A 19,151-nucleotide genomic window follows, 5' to 3' on the forward strand; every position below is an offset into this window, starting at 1 on the left:
GTCTAGGGGTCTAGCGAGTGTTTGAGTCTGCTCTTTCATCGAAACCCACCTCTTTATCTTCCATCACTTTCCTGGCATAGAATGCCTAAAAATATATGTTACTGAAACCATTTGTGGTTGTTTCTTTGTGTCCTTACCCATTACTTGTCAGCTGGGTGTGTTTAAATCTAAGCTGGCAGCCCTTTTGTCCTGGTGCGTTGGTAGGTTGGTGACAGCATCGTCCACAAGGCCAGGGAGACCCTGGAGAGAGCCATCAAGCTGGTCAACGACACCAAGAAATGGGGAGCCCATGTTGTGTACGGTGACACGGACAGGTAAGGCCGCAGCCAGTTCAGGGTCACGACTGGGTCTTCAACGTGGCTCTTCTCTGACTCTGCTCGTCCCCGTCCCCAGCATGTTTGTCCTGCTTAAAGGAGCCACGAAAGAGCAGGCCTTCAAGATCGGCAACGAGATCGCAGAGGCCGTGACTGCAACCAACCCGAAACCTGTCAAACTGAGATTTGAGAAGGTAGTCTCTGTGCAGTACAGTTTGCAGTGTCTAGACAGGCTTTCTTTTAGCCAATCACCAGCCCACACCTCTCCCATTCGCTAGGACTCTGTGAATTAGGTCACATTGACATTTTATTGTTTGTGTGTGGTGTTTGAATGGGTACTCCAGAGGCATTCGTTGATTTCCTCTGTGTTGTGTGTTTGGTCCCAGGTCTACCTGCCATGTGTGCTCCAGACAAAGAAGCGCTATGTGGGCTACATGTATGAGAGCTTGGACCAGAAGGACCCAGTGTTCGACGCCAAGGGGATTGAGACGGTGCGCCGAGACGGATGCCCCGCTGTTTCCAAGGTAACCGGCAACATTTTGCCATTTCTGGCTGCTCTCTCTGCCTTCATCCTCCCCAGTCGTGCCGAATCTCCGTTAGATGAACACACGCATGCGAATCCAAGGCAGGTTTGCGTGTGCGCGTCGCCTGCACTCATTTACACCAGCACTGTTGATACGGTGGACAGCGGCCAGAATGCACCTGTTGTACGACCCCGTCCCTCTGTAGATCTTGGAGCGTTCCATCAAGCTGCTGTTTGAGACGCGGGACGTCAGCCAGGTGAAGCAGTATGTGCAGCGCCAGTGTGTGAAGGTCCTGGAGGCCAAGGCCAGCATGCAGGACCTGACCTTCGCCAAGGAGTACCGGGGAAGTAGCACTTACCGGCCCGGAGCCTGCGTCCCCGCTCTGGAGCTCACCAGGTAACAGCCGGCCCCGGTCGGGGGAGCCTCGGGCCCGCGATCCGTCAGAGGCGTCTCCAACCGCCGGCGGCTTCTCTGACAGATCACGGGCGGGGGTTGGGGGTTCAGTCGAGATCCGTAGTGTTTTTTCCGCTTAACGGTGAGGGACCTCCCTCCCCAGCCTGGCTCTTTGTGAAGCCACTTGCTGATCTCCCACAATGCCCATTGTCTGCCTGCGCTACAACCGGCCCAGCTCAGACGACTGTACCTGAGACAGTTGCCTAGCAACACAGCTCTTAATTTGTGGAAAAATCTGATTTCAGAGACTAGGTTAAAAGGGGAAAATATTCTGGGCGATTCATAAAGAGAATGACAATTCATTACAGCGTCTAATCTCGCTGCAGTGCAAACACAAGGGATCGGCCCCGTCGTGTTCATTTGCGGGTGTATTCCCTTCGAACGCGCGGAATGTGATACATCTTCGCTGAAATCCCAACACGGTAACGCGTTTACAAACGTGACCTCAGAGATGGGTCCAGGTGATAAACCGTGACCTGACAGTCCCCCCCTCTCCCCACCGCCCCCCCCCCCCCCCCCCCCCCAGGCGTATGATGGCCTACGACCGGCGTCTGGAACCGCGCGTGGGCGAGCGGGTGCCCTACGTGATCGTCTACGGTATGCCCGGCATGCCCCTGATCCAGCTGGTGCGGCGCCCCCTGGAGGTGCTTCAGGACTCCGGCCTGCGGCTGAACGCCACCTACTACATCACCAAGCAGATCCTGCCCCCGCTGCAGCGCCTCTTCCAGCTCATCGGCGTCAATGTGCTCAGCTGGTACCAGGAGCTGCCCAGAGTAAGGATGCACGGATCCGTCTCCAACCGGGACGCTTTTCTGTTGAGGTTCTGGGGGGGGAGGGGGGGGGGGTGTAACATACGCAGACTGCCGAGGCCAAGATTCTTTTTTAAAGCTTTCTGTGGATGGATGATGAACGCAACGAGGGCTGCGTGACGAGGAGTCAAAATGAGACGAATCGGATCGCACTGTACCCAGGTCATGTTTGTAGGCACTGCCTTTCTGAACTGTCACTGATGCCATCTAGTGGCGGGTCATTTGTAGTACAGTACGTACTATATAGTACAGTATAGTACGTAAAGGGCACTGAAGCATCCATAACCACCTTAATAAAGGCCGAGACAGACAGGGTGGAGCGTCCAGCCTGAGACCAGAACAGTGCAAGTCCAATTCAAGAAGATTATTGTAATTTAGACAAATTGCCAGCCAAATAAGAGCTTCAGAAACAACCATCTTTTTCTCTTCATATTTCAGTTTCTTTAACTGTTCAGAGTAGTAACATAACACATGCTGAGAGGTCCGGTGGGGACCAACTCCCGAAACATCCACCCCAGTTCAAAACATTCCGTTTAGTGTATTTTTTTTGTTGACTTGTCACGTTCTATTGACTCCTTGTGGCGGCTTGGGCAGATTACCCAAGGTAGGGGGCCGTCGTGGGGTTCCTTCCTCTGGGTTTGGGTGTAGATTTCTGTCAGCCAGATGGCATGGCTCTTAACGTGTCCACTCCGTCAGGTCCAGAAGGCGTCGTGCCCCACGGTGGCCCGCGGGGAGGATGTGGGCAGGAAGGGAACCATCTCCCAGTACTTCACCACGCTACACTGTCCGGTGTGCGACGAGCTCACCCAGCTGGGGGTCTGTGCCAGCTGCCGGGCCGAGCCCCAGAGGGTGGCTGTGACACTCTACCAGGACATGAGGCTGTGGGAGAGCCAGCAAGACCAGCTGCTGAAGGTGAGAAGCTGGGAGCCAGGACCTCGTTGAAGCCACCTCACGCTAATGGGTGACTCACAGGTGTCAAACCGATTCCACAGAGGGCCTAGTGTATGCTGTTTTAAAAAAAATAAAACTAGGTAAAGGGAGACGCTAACTAGTGATGTCATTAATTCACCCCAAGGTGATAGCAGAAACCTGCAAACGCTCTGCCCTCCGTTGATCCAGTTGGACATTTCTGGGTTAGATGATGCTAAATAGTCTAAGCGGCGTGTCTGGATTTTTGGTTTCTAAAAACAACTAATGGAAAACGCAGTGAAGCTTAGGATTGTATTTTCGGCACTGTTCATATTCTGAAATTGCCTTGAAAAATTACAGGGATAGTTCTCGCCAATCAGCACGTGACGTTCTGTAGCTAGAATATGAGCTTTTAAAGACTCATCGGTTTTTAAACCTCCAATCTCATGTTTCCCATTGGTGCAGATCTGTAGGAACTGTAGCGGCAGTGCTGAGCGACAGGTTCCGTGTGTATCTCTGGACTGTCCCGTGCTCTACAAGCTGTCCCGGGCAAACAGGCAGCTCTCCAAGGCCCCCTACCTCCGGCAGCTCCTGGAGCAGTTCTGAATCGGAACGTACGGCCCAGAACAGCACACCGCTACTCTGGTGCTAAACCAACGCTGTCCCACCCCGCTCAGTGTCTGTCTGTCTTTTCCTTTCAATGGTGCTTTTGATTGAACCCTGTTGGGTTTTCATTTTGTCCCGTCGTTATTTGTTATACAAGTGTTTCTGATCTGAGTGCAAGACTGGCTGAGTTTCACCTCCTGTCGTGAGAGAGGGGTTGGCAAAGGAGGTCAGTTTTTTAGGGCTTGTGTTTTTGTTGTCATTCTCACTTGCTCGTTGTCTTCATTAACTGCTATTCGTTGGTTGTGAGTGAAGCTGATGTTTTTCTCTTCAGATGTTTTATCTGAACGTAGGTCCGCGTCATTGGGGTGGGATTAACTCCGATCAAAGACGACCCTGTTTTATTTTGTATGCGCTGTAGCAGTTTGTAAATGCTAGACTCAGAAGTCTGAACAGTATTTCTAAGGAGCTCCTTACGACACAACGATTGATTAAAAACGCCACTGTTTAACTTCATATCCCTTTTTATAGCAAATACAATTTTGTAAATATTTACTGTACAGTTGCCCACCTGAAATCTCATTCTGCATCAGCATTAAAAAAAAGCTCTTACTACAGAGGACAAATCAAGTGGTTTTTATGCATTCTGTTTCAGTGTGCCATACATTTGTTTCTTTAAGCCTTGATTGTATTTATGTCCATTTTTGCAAAGCATATCCTTGTACTCTAAGGCACAAATGCTTATCAAGAAGATAAGGAGTATTCATTTCAGTTTTTACTTCTGGGACTGTTGCAATACTGTACTTTGATAATTTATGGCAAGAGTATATTTCCTTGTGCATATTTGTTTTGTAAACATTTTAATACATTCATTCATGTCAAAACCGCATATCATTTATCCATCTCAAAATTGATTCTGTTATTTACCAAACATAACAGAAGTATATACACAGGATCTGTGTATTTGTATAAATGTAAAAAAAAAATATGAAGGAAATGTGTTTTTTGGTTTGTTTTTAATGGACCTTGCTGTGGGTGGAGGTTGAAGATTGATATAATAAAACTCAATGTATAAAATGTTTTGGCCTTTGCATTTCTAAAAATATTCTCATGATTGTGATTTGCATTGTTTTAATTAAAAAAATCAGAATGATGGAGTTAACAGGTCACACATCTGAATAAAACAACAACAGCAAATCACTAGACAGTTCATCACAGCACATACGGTTATGTTTAAAAATATTTTTTTTTACAAAAAGTGCAAAAACAAACGGTCTGACAACATTCATCAGGCCACATTGGTGGCTAAAAACCTATCTTCAACTGCCTATAATTCATAAATAGGATATACCAGAGCAATTTAAATCTTTAGTATATCTAACGGAAAAATATCAGTAGTGTTTCATTAGTGATTCTTCACAGTAAAATGTTAATTACATTATTATTAAATGGTTGTTAGGGGCCTAAATAACCATATACATATCCCCCAAACGTAGAATAATGTACACATACGCTATGTTAAAGAGGGGTTAATCATATTGCACTGTAAATATGTTGTATCAAACATTTTTAATGGGAAGTATAGAAGCACAGGACATGACCATCTCTGGAGAAACATGGCTGTTCTAGAATACAGTTGTGTTTTAACAGCACTTGGAATCGTGGGGTATCTCATACAGACTACAGCCCTTTGACCAGGACTCATTCTTATCATGTTTCAGCCAAACGCGCCAATTCAAAAATTAAAGCAGCGTTTACAGTGAAGTGAACTAAGTCTTCCAAACTTGCCTTGCGGACAAAGCAAAATCAGATTGAATCCTAGGCTTAAAGTGTTACAAGATAGTGTGATTGAAATGTAAAGGTAATTTTAGATTGAGCCAACATGTAGAGTTCTCAGTGTGTAAACTCCACTTGTTGAAAGCTGCCACCGCTATGTTTACACATTGTCTTTCATTTACGATGTGCATTATGAGGTCACACTAATTCTGAACAGTGAGAGAGTACCTGTAAGGGAATCGCCCTGGCAGTAGAAATACGCTTTTGTACAGAACCTAAGTCAAGTCTGAGTTGATATGAAGGGACCAAAAGTAATTGGACAATTGACTCAAAAGCTGTTTCATGGACAGGTGTGGGCTCTGTTATTTCTTCATAAATTAAGCAGGTAAAAGGTCTGGAGTTGATTCCAGGTGTGGCATTCACATTTGGAAGCTGTTGCTGTGAACCCACAACATGTAGTCAAAGGAGCTCTCAATGCAAGTGAAACAGGCCATCCTTAAGCTGCAAGAAATATCCATCAGAGAGATAGCAGGAACATTAGGAGTGGCCAAATCAACAGTTTCGTACATTCTGAGAAAAAGAGAACCCTGGTGAGCTCTGTAACACAAAAAGGCCTGGATGTCCCCTTCACAACCTCCAGTAATGTGAAGAACACTCTCCAGGAGGTAGGCATATCATTATCCAAGTCAAGTTTATCCATGAAGAAGACTTCACAAGAGCAAATAAATAGGGTTCACCACTAGGTGCAAACCATTCATAAACCAAAAGAATAGAAAGGCCAGATTAGACTTGGCCAAAAAACATCAAAAAAGCCAGCTCAGTTCTGGAACAGCATTGTTTGGATAGATTAAACTAAGACAACCTGTACCAGAATGATGGGAAGAAACAAGTATTAAGAAGGCTTGGAACGGCTCATGATCCGAAGCATACCACATCATCTGTAAAACACGGTGGAGGCAGTGTGATGGCATGGGCATGCATGGATTCCAATGGCACTGGGTCACTAGTGTTTATTGATGATGTGACAGAAGACAGAAGCTGCCGGGTGAATTCTGAAGTGTAAAGAGATATATTGTCTGCCCAGATTCTGCCAAATTCAGCGAAGTTGATTGGATGGCACTTCACTTTAAAGATGGACAATGGCTCAAACATAATGTGAAAGGAACCCAGGAGTTTTTTGAGGCAAAGAAGTGGAATATTCTGCAATGGAGTCAATCACCTGATATTAACCCGATCGAGCATGCATTTCACTTGCTGAAGACAAAAATCTAAGGCAGAAAGACGCACGAACAAACAACTGAAGACAGCTGCAGTAAAAGCCTGGCAAAGCATCAGAAAGGAGGAAACCCAGCGTTTGGTGATGTCCATGCATTCCAGACTTCAAGCAGTCACTGCCTGCAAAGAATTCTTGACAAAGTATTAAAAATGAACATTTTATATATGATTGTGTTAATTTGTCCAATTACATTTGAGCTCCTGAAATAAGGGTACTGTGTATGAAAATGGTTGCAATTCCTAAACGTTTCGTACAATATTTTTGTTCAACCCCCTGAATTAAAACAAAGTCTGCACTTCATTTGCATCTCGGTTGTTTCATTTCAAGTCCATCGGGGTGGCGTATAGAGCCAAAATTATGAAAATTGTGTCGTGTCCAAATATTTCTGAACCTAACCGTAAGTACTGCAGTGCAGGTTTGATTGAATTGAGCCACTAATGTAGCAGAAACGTCTCAACATCCGGTTTTCAGAGGAATTAAGTTAAATTAGGTTAAATACTGTATCCCTGAAAAACAGATGTTTTTCCAGTTTTATTTAATGCTGCTACGTCTGAGTCATATGGAGTTACTGCCAACATCTAAAATATGTTGAAATATTGCCTTTAAATTTTAATCACACCATGACACACCTAGTCCCTCTTCTCCCGGTCCAGTGAGAGCTGCAGTTCCTTCCTTGGCGATTCCCCGAGCAGAGAGAGAGAGTCTGAGAAAGATGACCCGTCTGTGGGCTCTAGGGACTGGCCAGTAGCGACCGATTTGGCAGCGGGGTCCCCTGATGTCCCGGCAACATCAGGTCGTGGTAGCTCATTGTTCGGCGATGGCGGCGCTTTGTTAGGGATTAAAGAAAGCGCTTCACTAGGAGACGACACCAGTGCTTTAGTGGGAGAGTTCATAAGGCTGGCGTCATCCATCTCAATGACCTCAAAGTCGGCATCGTTCCACTGTTCCGCCTCTTCGTCTTCCTCTTGTTGCTCCTCCTCGTCATTGGCTCCTGAGTCCAGCAGGGCTTGGCGGTATTCGCTGTCATCAGGCTCCTTGTGACCCCTAATACGGAGTGTCCTGCTGGCACCACCAGGGGATGAAGCCAGCCAGTACATGAAGGGGAAGAGGATGGAAGTGACAGTGGACGTGCCCAGGGTCAGGTACATGAGCAGGGGGTGTCTGTGGATCCTCCCCTGCAGGAAGCCCAGCAGGGCGGGCAGCACCATCTCCCCGAGGGCCGCGCCCACCACAAACACAGCGGCGGAGCGCCCCGTCACCGTGGTGTACTGCTCCACCCAAGAGATCCCGCTGGGGAAAATGGTGGACATGGAGGCGCCGTAGACCCCGGTGCAGGTCCACAGGACCAGCTGGTTACTGCTGAAGAGGGTGAGGAGCAGGGAGGACAGGGTGGACCCTACCAGGCTCAGCAGGATCATGGTGCCCGGGTGCATGCAGGTGGTGAAGAAGATAGCCAGGCCACGGAAGGCGGCAAACGTCCCCCAGAACAGCGAGTTGAGCCATGCTGCCCTGGACCGGTCCATGTGTATGTAGTTCTTGGCGTAGGTGAAGATGAAGGAGCCGTACGCCACCTCTGCGCCGACGTACCAGAAGAAGAACACGAAGAGCATGGAGATCAACGCGTTGTGATGCTTGGACACCAGGGACTTCCCCGCGGAGGTCTGGGCCCCGTTGCCCGAGGGACCGCGTCGGGTATAGAGGAAGAAGAAGAGAAAGGAGACGAACAGGATGAAGCCGCCGATCACAACGTAGGCCCACATGGACGAGAGTGTGGTGCTAGTGTGGACGAGGCTAATGATGGTGGACGAGGACTCGCCCCAGGGCACCTGGTCCGAGACGGGCCCTGGGGAGGCTGTCGTGCTGCTGTTCGTAGCCACGTCCGGGTCTGATCCGAAGAGCAGCTTGGCAATGATGGGTGAGGCGAAGGCCCCGGCTGCAAAGCTGAAGTGCAGGGCCTGCATGTGGGGGCCAGCCTGATCCCCCCACGTCTGCAGGATCAGAACATTACCACCTGCCAGAGAGGACAGTTCATTAACAGCCTCAGGGATGCTGAGGACTGATGACTTTATTGATCTGTGTAGTGTATTTTCTCATTTACTGTCTTTAAGATCTGCTCCAGCAATTGTTCAAAGCTGCCCATGTATAAACAGTATAAACAGTGTGGTCTTAGCTAGGAAGATTACAGGAAATATATATATATATATATATATATACACACACACAATGGGGAGAACAAGTATTTGTTACAATGAAAATATATTATTTAAAAATCATACAATGTGATTTTCTGGATTTTTGTGTATCAAATACTTGTTCTCATAAAAATGGGTAATAATACTTTTGGGCTTAACATATATATATACCCACACTGCTAAAAAAATAAATAAGGGAGCACACATCGAGTGAAATTTAAGATCAAAATCTTTACTGTAGATTGTGTAATTCTTTGAGAACAAAATTACGTAACAACAGTCAATGGAAGCCAAAATAACCAACCGATTGAGGGATGTATTCAAACTCACACGAAAATCATAGTAAACAATTGAAATCACAGGCTGTTCCAATGTGACTCAGTAGTGTGTATGGGCCCCACATGCTTGTATGCACTCCCGACAATGTCTGGGCAAGCTCCTGATGAGACTGTGGATGGTGTTCTGTGGGATCTCCACCCAGACCTGCATCAGAGCATCATTGAGCTCCTTTACAGTCTGTGGCTCTACTTGGCGGTGTCAGATACACCAATACATAACGTCCCAGAGGTTCTCAATTGGACTCACATCTGGGGAACGAGAGCCAGTCAATGGCATCAATGCTTTCGTCATCCAGGAACTGCCTACACACTCTAGCCACATGAGGCCGGGCATTGTCCTGCACCAGGAGGAACCCAGGGCCCACTGCACCAGTGTAAGGTCTGACAATGTGTCTGAGGATTTCATCCCGGTAAATAACAGCAGTCAGGGTACCGTTGGCTAGCACATGGAGGTCTGTGTAACCCTCCAAGGATATGCCTCCCCAGACCATCACTGACCCACCGCCAAACTGGTCATGCTTGATGATGTTGCAGGCAGCAGAACGTTTACAATGGCGTCTCCAGACTCTTTCATGTCTGTCACATGTGCTCAGTATGAACCTGCTCTCATCTGTGAAGGGAACGGGGCGCCAATGGCGGACCTGCCAATTCTGGTGTTCTCTGGTGAATGCCAATCAAGCTGCACACTGCTGGGCTGTGACAAAAGGTCCCACTAGAGGACATTGGGCTCTCATGCCACCCGCATGGAGTCTGTTTCTGACAGTTTGGTCAGAAAAATGCACACCAGTAGCCCGCTGGAGGTCATTTCGGAGGGCTCTGGCAGTGCTCCTCCTGTTCCTCCTCACACAAAGGAGCAGATACCAGTCCTGCTGCTGGGTTGATGCCCTTCTACGGCCCTGTCCAGCTCTCCTCGTGTAACAGCCGTCTCCTGGTATCTCCTCTAAGCTCTTGAGACTGTACTGGGACACAGGAAACATTTTTGCAATGGCACGTATGGATGTGCCATCCTGGAGGAGCTGGACTACCTGTGCAACCTGAATGGGCTGCAGGTACCGCCTTATGCTACCAGTAACGACAAGGACACTAGCATAACTAGAGAAGAATCAGTCAGGAAAGATAAGGAGTTAGCAACTGTCTGTGGCCACCACCTGCAAAACAATTCCGTTTTTGGGGGTTGTCTTGCTGCTGCCTCTCCAGTGCACCTGTTGTCACTTTCATTTGCACCAAAACAGGTGACATTGATTCCCAATCATATATGCTCCCTAACTTGACAGATTGATATCCCTGAAGGTTAATTGATTTGGTGTTATACTGTGATGATTACATGTTCCCTTAATTTTTTTGAGCAGTGTATATAAGAAGTTGGTCTGAAGGTGCCCAGTGATGTCATGGGACTCCAAATTTGCTTGAGGAACAGTAGGACCCAGTACTCGGGAACTTAGACCACATCGTTTATTAAGTCATCATTATCTTTAGGCCCAAGAGCAAATTATAGCATTGTGGATTGCTCTCACCTTTCAAATGTTTTGATTGGCTGAGGATGTACCTAGATGTTCATTTATAATAGCCCATTTAAGGTATTTGCAGGATGTGTTTAACTCACTGAGGAAATTGATGGCTTATTAAAAAGATGAGGTCCTCAGATGGGCGGGACTTGAACATTGCTAGATGCTGGACTATTTAGTGCCTACCTGTATCCAAAAAACCCATGGAAACACCAATACTGGACATCAGAATAGTGAGGAGAAGAGCCGTCTTAGAAAAAGGGATGGAAAACATCCCAAACGCTGTGACCAACATGGAGAGACCTGTAGAGAAGTGGAGTTAATACTGCAGGGTATGTAGCTAGCAAGCACCAAGAACAGTGTAAAGATCACGGACACCCATAAAAAGAAAAACACACACAGCATTCCTCTATCAACATAAGAGATGTATTTCACTTAAGATTATTTTGTTAATACTGCACACTAATATAACGACAGGGCTAATACCAAAACACGATTGAGACACTTAGCAGACGCTTTAATCTAAACCGAATAACTGAGTATACATTTTTAATTTGGATGGCCAGGTGGAAATCAAGCAAATGTTTGTTTCATTACAACATCAAGCACTGTGCTCGAACAGCAGAGACACTCAGGACCAGAACATTACTTAAGTGTAAATCTGATACGTCTTCTGTGGACAGCGTGAATCTGTGGTCTGAGTTAAGTTTGGGTATATTTTAGGCTGTGGACATACCCAGCAAGAGATGACTGTTCATGCAGTCAAAGAGAATCCCAGACAAGACAGAGCCACCTATATATCCTGTTGAGCGGCCTACGAAGATGTAGGAGATGTTGCTGATGTCCTGGTTGACGTTGATGGCTAGGTCTTGGAATGTAGGGCCTAAAACAGAGATACTCATCCCCTGTAATACCAAAACAAGACACATATCAAGCATTGACATAAATACATTGTGAATATACACCAGTGTATCTCGAAACGCTCTAGTTCTCAGACAGACAAGTTGGTGTCCATAGGGCCCTTTTATTTTCTAGATCCTTTTGTGTTGCAAAGTATACTTTTTGTGGTTTAATATCCCTTCTGGTAGGAAGAAAGTAATGCCAAATCGTGCATTTACACAGGTGCAAGGAAGAGAGCGCTTTAACTTGTCCTCATGTTGAAGAACGGGTTTTACAAATATGACATGTAAATCCTGCACATTTCAGTGGCAGAGTTGAGCGATAAGGGCAGAACAAAAAAGCATTACATGGTTTTAAATGATAATAATAATATATATTTTATTGATAACCTGAGAAGTAATTATTTTCTTAAAATGCTAGTGAAAGAACCACAGAATGAATCGATTTATTCTCGAAATGGACAGCTCTTAATTTGAGACTAATGTAAAATAAAGGGAACCTGCATTTCAGAAAAGACCTACTGGAAAAAGTCGCTGAATTATGACTGAGATAAAAACGTAGCACATTCATAACTATAACGTCCCTCTTGTGGCAGCTGCATTTTGTAATTGTCGGATCTATAGAAATATGCATAATGTAATAATAATTCTACCTAGCTTCAAATTCCGGCCTACTGGTATCGCGTGTGACGTAGGTACTAACATACTGTCCGCTACTATACTATAACGAAGAGAATCACATACATAGGCCCCCTTCCCTATGAAGAGTTCATTTAAAGTGGAATCTGCTGCATATTTCCGGGCCTTTATTATGACGGTCCATTCAGGCATCCCTTGGGCTGGCCTCCCTACGATATACAAGTAGCTGTCATTACCAGTCCGAGGAATGATGCACAGAGCGCCAACGTGATCAGCCAACGGCTGCAGCCTCCAGAACCACTGGAGTTGTCACCGCTGCCGATTATTTCGACCTCGTCGTCGAAACCGGAATTCGAACTCCTTTTCCTTCCTTTCATTACACTCTTCAGCCCTCGTCTCGTGTCTTTCCTCTTGTCGAACAGCGTGTTTTCTTCTTGGTCATCATTATCCTCCCTCATTCTAGCAAAACGAACGTGCTTCTTTTTCACAGCAGGAACCCTGGCCGTCGAGGCAGACATGATCTAGCGGTTAAATTGTAGTTACCGGTCAGTATTTTGCTGGGGGTTGGCAAGATTGACAAGCTCGCTCCAGTGCGGTTGCTAAACAAACTGCGCACACTGACCGCACTGCACCTACCGCGAACGACACTTATCGTACTGTCTCTGTAGGTTGAGGTTCATTCAGATATCCATTGCATAATCGGACAAGAAGGACGCTAGCTGCTGGTAAAAGATTAAAACAACGATACCGTGTTTCCATATGGATGACCGGTTCAGGTTCAGCGGACTCCTTAGTTTACAGGAAGTAACCATTGCAATAAAAACAGCGACCTCTAGAGGTATGGCAAACGGTTTTAACGTTATTATATTCTCTAACAATCACTTTATCGTTTTACATCAGTAATTAATTGTTATACAAGTACTGAATTGTTGATATCAAACATAATTATAACACATTAATATGCGTTGTATGCTAAGATGCTTGCCATACAGTTTGTGGTGTATAATCGAGTCCTTTTTGCGACTGAAAATAAACGAGGGGTTTTGCTAGTCAAACACATATCCCCCCCAATATTCAAGCATGCTTAAAAGTGTCAGCAATTGTATGTGGAGACAAACGTTTCTGGTGAAAACGGGCCGATTTGCGAGTGCTAATTAATAAACCATCACGCATTAGCTATCACAGCTAAGTTACCAGGAAAGTTAATGAGCCACACATTCACCCAGCGACTAACGGTGCTCACTGGCGTTAATGTCTTCACGTCAGAAAAGCCCACGTGAAGTCTGAATAAAGTGTCAATCATTAATGTTGCTCTGCATGAGTAATTTATGTAGACAGTAGTTGTATACTGTGTAGTTGTATTCTATACCTGCTGTTCTCACATCATGAGCAAGATGGGTGGCAGTGACATTCGTCAGTTTTTTGGGCAGCCTCAGAAAATAAGTTGAGAGCAGTGAGGACATGAGTACCAGTCAGATGATAAAAGTATACAGTACCACAATGTTTCTTGATCAAATAATAATTGCCATTCAGATCACAAATGGGTAGTAATCCATTCCTGAACATCATGGCAAGAAACTCCACTTGTTTACTAATAATATGTATTTTATGATCACTCTGGTGCGTTCAGAGTAAAGTGAGAGCGAGAACATCTGGATGCCGACAGGGCAGAAAAAGCAGGTGACATGGAGGTGAGTGACAAAAGGAGCAAATATTGAATACTGATCTATCGCCATCTTGGTTAATGTTGGGACAACTGAGGATAGGTTTAGGCACAGGTATCACTGAGGTTAGGTTTAGGCACAGGTATCACTGAGGTTAAGTTTAGGCACAGCTGTGTATGAGGTTAGGCTTAAGTCAAAGGGTGGGGGGCAGGGGAACATTATAGTCTTTCGACTGGGGTAACACTATAGACAGGTCAGTTGCAATGATGGTGGAGCAACATGAATTATGTCGTAGGAACAACATCAACCTGGCGCTAAAAGATTGCAAATGCTGATGGTTAATAGTCTTTTTTTTTCTGGGGGACCCCTAGACTTCCTGGCAGACCCCTACACCATGGCAACAGCTGTGTCCTAAAGAATCTGTTCACCGGAGGTGTGGCTTATTGTATCACCGCCTCCGACTGACGGCAGTCAGCGTAAGCACATTTCAATAGGAAACCTGCACATTAGCATTTCGAATATTTCTCTCAAACAGCAGAAAACATTTAAATACAAAATTGACCATACATTTTGTGTGGGCCACAGGCACGTTGTGACAAAGTACAGCTCCTTAAAAAAATAAGATACCTTTCTTTCGGGAACTGTATATAAAAAATTTGTAGTTTATCTTCCAGCTCCCTGGTTCATCTGAAGTTAGATGCCTGGATTAATTTTTAAGTATTTCCTGTCCTAATTTTAGCATGTTTTTCTATGCTCTCCCTAAATGTATCGGACTCAGTAAAAAATATGTATATTAAACCCCTGCCAACATACAGGTACGCTGTTGATCATTGTTGTTTTACGAAAAGCTCGTATGTTACCCTCTACTGTCTTGTTTCCAACTAGGTTTTTCATTTAGAATTAGAAAATTAAAGACACATTAACTTGCGTAATCTCGGCTGTCTGCTGGGTCTGTAGAGTCTACCTCGCAGTCGCTCTCGGAAGTCTTACAATCTTGTGTCTCAACCCTAAGTAGTCGGTGGGGATTTTGGCCGGATTTCACTACTTGGACATTTTAGGTCGTAGATTCATTTCTGTAACAGATACAACCTATTATGATGTATTCTGGTAATCACAACCCCCATTTAAAAAACTCATCTATTGGAAAGGCAAAAATAATATTTTTCGGAAAACATTTCTGTCATTCAGCATAACGATTTTTTTTTAAAGCATTATAAAGAATTGTGTCAATGGTATTTCATCATACTTTCATGCCTTTACTATCAAATTACACTGTATTGGGTTGAAAATAATGAAATAATGAAATAATAGAAGGTAAAAAATATAGGCACCCCCAAAAAATAGAAATAAAACACAACAAAATGAAAGATAATTATCTTATATAACTTCTTTTTGCATGTAATGACGCAGAAGCACTAGATCGCTAGTTACGTTTGGACTTATATAATTTATAAACTCAGAAAAATTACCAACTTCTTCCCAAAAACTCAAGAACACCCCCATACTATGTTGACTAAATATTTATTTTTATATCATATTTATAATACAAACGATGTATTATGGTTCAAAACATCATATATAGTGATCTACACCCTTGTAATCCCTATTCTTGTCTACACATTAGCCTTTCTAAGATGCATGGTCAATGTCATTGCCTGGTGAAAAGTTCCCATAGCAACCCAAACAATACACAGACAACCCAAATTATAAACGGAACGCTTCACGAAAGTGGCTACAAATAATATACCATTGAAATCGGACGATTATGGCGATTCTATTTTTATAAATATTTATGCAAATGAGCACTGTCCGCGGATGTCGACTATTGACACGTTTTAGGCTTACCAAGATGCAGCTATAGTGATGAACGATGATAAACCCAACAAAAAAACTAGGAACCAATTATTACTTTGTTAAAAATATGTATTTTAATTTCAGTTGTAGTACATAGTACTAGTTACATAGTACTACGACATAACATATCATACAATCAAATTAAAACATGAAATCATGCAAATAAAAAGATAAACACGAAAAGCAAGAACGTGCTTAAATGACTGCAAAAAGCTATGAGGGATTTCAATGATCAGTAATATACAATGTGTACATTTAAAGAAATAACATCCATGTGAACAGAATGCAGGGATGACAATGGGGTAAAATGTAGCAAAGCTGATATTTGTATGAAACTAAACAGAATGCTGTCAAGTGCAGTGATATAATTCAATATTAGGCATCAATACACCCTGAACTACACTCGTGTACAGCCAAAGTCTGAATAAGATATAACCGAGTAGAAACATGTTGTTACACCATTTCGAACAATATGATGTTGAATTTGGTCTTTAGTCAGTTAATCAAAACATTACATGCATAGACTCATCTCTACATTCTCTTTATATGCCTTAAATACTGGGACATTCCCAAAAAGTGACAACAAACATCTTTGGATGGCAAGGAATTCATTCAGTACAAGATACTTTCTGTTATCGACAATAATTATACTAAAATAACTAGTATGGTGTGTATGGCAAAGAGGTATCTCAGTAAACCTCAGAGGTACAATTTCAGGAATTTCTATTACTTGAGAAATTACCTGAGGCTTTTATTGGTGATTTGTGAACCTACGTATGCATGTCTGTGATGTTAAAAAAGCATTAATAACTAATTATGAAATTAACACAACATATAAAAATAAACACCTTCATAAAATTATATAATTTGACATTGCTTATTACAAAGGCATTTTCTGGTTAGAGACAAAACATTTGCTTTAGCATTTCTTGTGACACGGGGTATTATCTAATTACTAGCAAAAATATAAATGGTGGAAATTCAAAGTGTACATTTAGAAGCATAGAAAACATAATTTCCACAGCAATGTTTGATTTCAAGGTTCTCAGAATTTCTGATTTATTTGCATTTCCCTGTTCACAGAATTCCACTGAAGCACTGGTGATCTCAATAGTGTACGGACATGTAGCAACCTTTCGGAGAACAGTGAAGTCTGGGCAGATGAAAGACACAGTCTCCTTATGTTTGGATAATCTATAAGAACATACAGTGTGGAAGGGAAATGTTGCCCAAACACTTATGCGGGTCATGTTTTGTAGTGGTTTGAACCTCAAGCTCTGTTTCTGTCTCACAATGACAGCTAGGACTAGATACCACACATTTGCATGACATCTGAGGTAGATTGTGTCACAAGTCCTGCCTTGGAGAAACCAGTTACCCACAAAGCTGGATAGTTTGGATTTTGAGAAGTTATGACTTTTCTGCATGCTTAGTGGTCAAGTGATTATCGAGTCAAAATCTTTCATTGTAAAAGTTGTGGGTTCTCAAGTTCTGCAAGAGCAATCTTTATAATTATCAATGATTGTTGCTAAAATGCTGAAGGATACGTTGAAACGTAAACCGTTTAAAAGCCTATTAAACTACCCTGAGGGTGGTGCTTTGGCAAAGAACTGGCCACAGATAATCCGCCATATTTTTTACATTTCAAGGTCACAACCAGAAGAATCAACAGAAAAGGTTGGACCATTTTGTCTTGAATACATAAAATAATGAGAAAGGCTTACACTCATTAATGATGGCATGACATCAGCCGCTAAACATGTACTAGAAAAAAATAAATACAAATATGAAAAATCTGTAAAACAAATATGTTTTCTAACAAGAGGTTAACAAACCAAACACACAGTCAAAGGTTAACTTCACTCAACTTGACTAATGGTCACATTTGCCAATAATTAATTGAGCTCATATCTCTAGTATCTTGGAGATGGTGAGTATACAACAATTAGAAAATATGTTGAAAGTATAACATTGGTTTACTATATGTGCTGGACAAAACACCATTCATCTTCAACAATAAAAACCTATTCATAATATTCATTCATTAAACATCAAGTTTCATGTAAATTACTCCCTAGAAATCAGCATTGACGTTCATCCTTCACTCACATTGCATAGTCAGACAAGCAGACTTTCTGTTTTTGGGTCCTGTTCTGTGCAAGCTATAAACTATGCATACAAAAAATGACAATAGCAGTTGTGATGTAAAACACTTAAAAGCACATCCAGGCACTGAGTACAGCAGGCAAAATAAGAACCCAGGCTATACTGTATCAAAGATCATATCTACCGTAAATCCAGCCTGGGGTGAAGTCAGGCCTATTTCAGGTCCGGACTACTGTAGCCTTGAGATGACGATGATGACATTTCATATTTCATGGGCGGAATACTGTAATTGTGCTTCAAGATGTGCTTAAGCACCTTTAAAACTAAGACAATAGTAAACTCTAACCCCACTAGAAACAACCCATCTCATTTATCGACAATCTCTTAAAGCACTTCTTTGAAGTGATATGGTATGCTCAGGTCAAACATCAAAACATTTACTCACTAATTCCCTTAAACATTCACAATCATGTTTTAAGAGAGTATTGAACCCCCCAAAATCACACTGTTCTATAAAAAGTAAAAGGTTAAACTTTAAAAGCTAAAGCATAATTTTTCCCAATCATTTGAGAAACTGACGTTTCTTTGACCATATGGTCAATTAAGTTCCCAGTGCTGATTGCAAACACAATTCTAAAAACGAACCCAAGACTCAAGTTAGTTTTCTCCTTTCCAAATCCTGCAATATCTAAAAACTATTTTCAAGGTTGTATTGGACAATTTAAGGCAATAACAAGTAGGATCCCGATTGCCATGAGAGAACTGAAAACATGAGAACTGAGTAGTAAGACCAGACACTGGTTTCTTAAGGAAATAAGTGCTTTCCTCCTTCAAAGAGTACCCATGTAAAGTGTGTTCCCTTGTACATTTTTCCTTTTAACCTTAAGTCATGTCAACAGCAGGAAGATTGATGGAAAATAACAATCCAATGCATAATTCTTCATGATACCATTCATGTTCAACTGTGTATGTTGCGTATCTATGAGTATAACCCGATATGTATTATAGAGTTCTCCCCGCCTTCTCCTGCAAAGCAGCCATTAAAAATGATTGTCTACACATACACAGGCCTATGCATTTTTCATCCATACTTAGAACATAAATCCACGAATCAGCAGCACCTAGTATGTGCATTTCCGAGTGAGTCTGTCTGCCTGTCTGTGTGTGGTGTGTGTGTGTGTCTGTCTTTGTGTGTGACTGTTTTTGTGTGTGTCTGTCTGTGTCTGCGTGTATGTCTGTCTGCGTCTGCATGTATGTCTGTCTGCGTCTGCGTGTATGTCTGTCTGCGTC

The 19,151-nt window shown here is 43.3% G+C and overlaps 2 protein-coding genes and 1 long non-coding RNA gene across 4 annotated transcripts in view; 2 read left to right on the top strand and 1 right to left on the bottom strand.

The window, feature by feature from the left end:
- The window catches only part of rev3l (REV3 like, DNA directed polymerase zeta catalytic subunit), a 54,551-nt gene extending 50,201 nt beyond the window's left edge, over positions 1 to 4,350 (top strand). For both annotated transcript variants that reach the window (XM_029114740.2, XM_034287982.1), the window contains exons 26-32: positions 205 to 314; positions 394 to 508; positions 701 to 838; positions 1,044 to 1,234; positions 1,818 to 2,064; positions 2,797 to 3,012; positions 3,475 to 4,350. In XM_029114740.2, the coding sequence (XP_028970573.2) occupies positions 205 to 314; positions 394 to 508; positions 701 to 838; positions 1,044 to 1,234; positions 1,818 to 2,064; positions 2,797 to 3,012; positions 3,475 to 3,615 (1,158 nt within the window). In that variant the 3' untranslated portion in view covers positions 3,616 to 4,350. The remainder of the gene's footprint in view (positions 1 to 204; positions 315 to 393; positions 509 to 700; positions 839 to 1,043; positions 1,235 to 1,817; positions 2,065 to 2,796; positions 3,013 to 3,474) is intronic.
- Positions 4,351 to 6,976: 2,626 nt separating this feature from the next.
- mfsd4b (major facilitator superfamily domain containing 4B) lies at positions 6,977 to 13,026 on the bottom strand. Its single transcript, XM_010882872.5, has 4 exons — positions 12,474 to 13,026; positions 11,436 to 11,604; positions 10,886 to 11,002; positions 6,977 to 8,675 (listed from the first exon to the last, which is right to left on the bottom strand). Exons 1-4 carry the CDS (start codon positions 12,753 to 12,755, stop codon positions 7,294 to 7,296), a joined length of 1,950 nt encoding a protein of 649 aa, XP_010881174.2. The 5' UTR covers positions 12,756 to 13,026; the 3' UTR covers positions 6,977 to 7,293.
- On the top strand, positions 13,000 to 14,713 carry LOC109616849. Its single transcript, XR_002198133.3, has 3 exons — positions 13,000 to 13,075; positions 13,868 to 13,928; positions 14,273 to 14,713. It is a non-coding gene; the product is annotated as an uncharacterized LOC109616849 (long non-coding RNA).
- Positions 14,714 to 19,151: the final 4,438 nt, after the last annotated feature.

The sequence above is a fragment of the Esox lucius genome, chromosome 18 (genome assembly GCF_011004845.1).
Source record: "Esox lucius isolate fEsoLuc1 chromosome 18, fEsoLuc1.pri, whole genome shotgun sequence".
Taxonomy (NCBI): domain Eukaryota; kingdom Metazoa; phylum Chordata; class Actinopteri; order Esociformes; family Esocidae; genus Esox; species Esox lucius.

Coding starts and splice junctions, on each gene's coding strand:
- mfsd4b (XM_010882872.5), bottom strand. CDS start 12,755: ATGTCTGCCTCGACGGCCAGGGTTCCTGCTGTGAAAAAGAAGCACGTT. Junction 11,605..12,473: donor GTGCATCATTCCTCGGACTG/GTAATGACAGCT, acceptor TTGGTATTACAG/GGGATGAGTATCTCTGTTTT. Junction 8,676..10,885: donor CATGGGTTTTTTGGATACAG/GTAGGCACTAAA, acceptor CCTCTCTGGCAG/GTGGTAATGTTCTGATCCTG.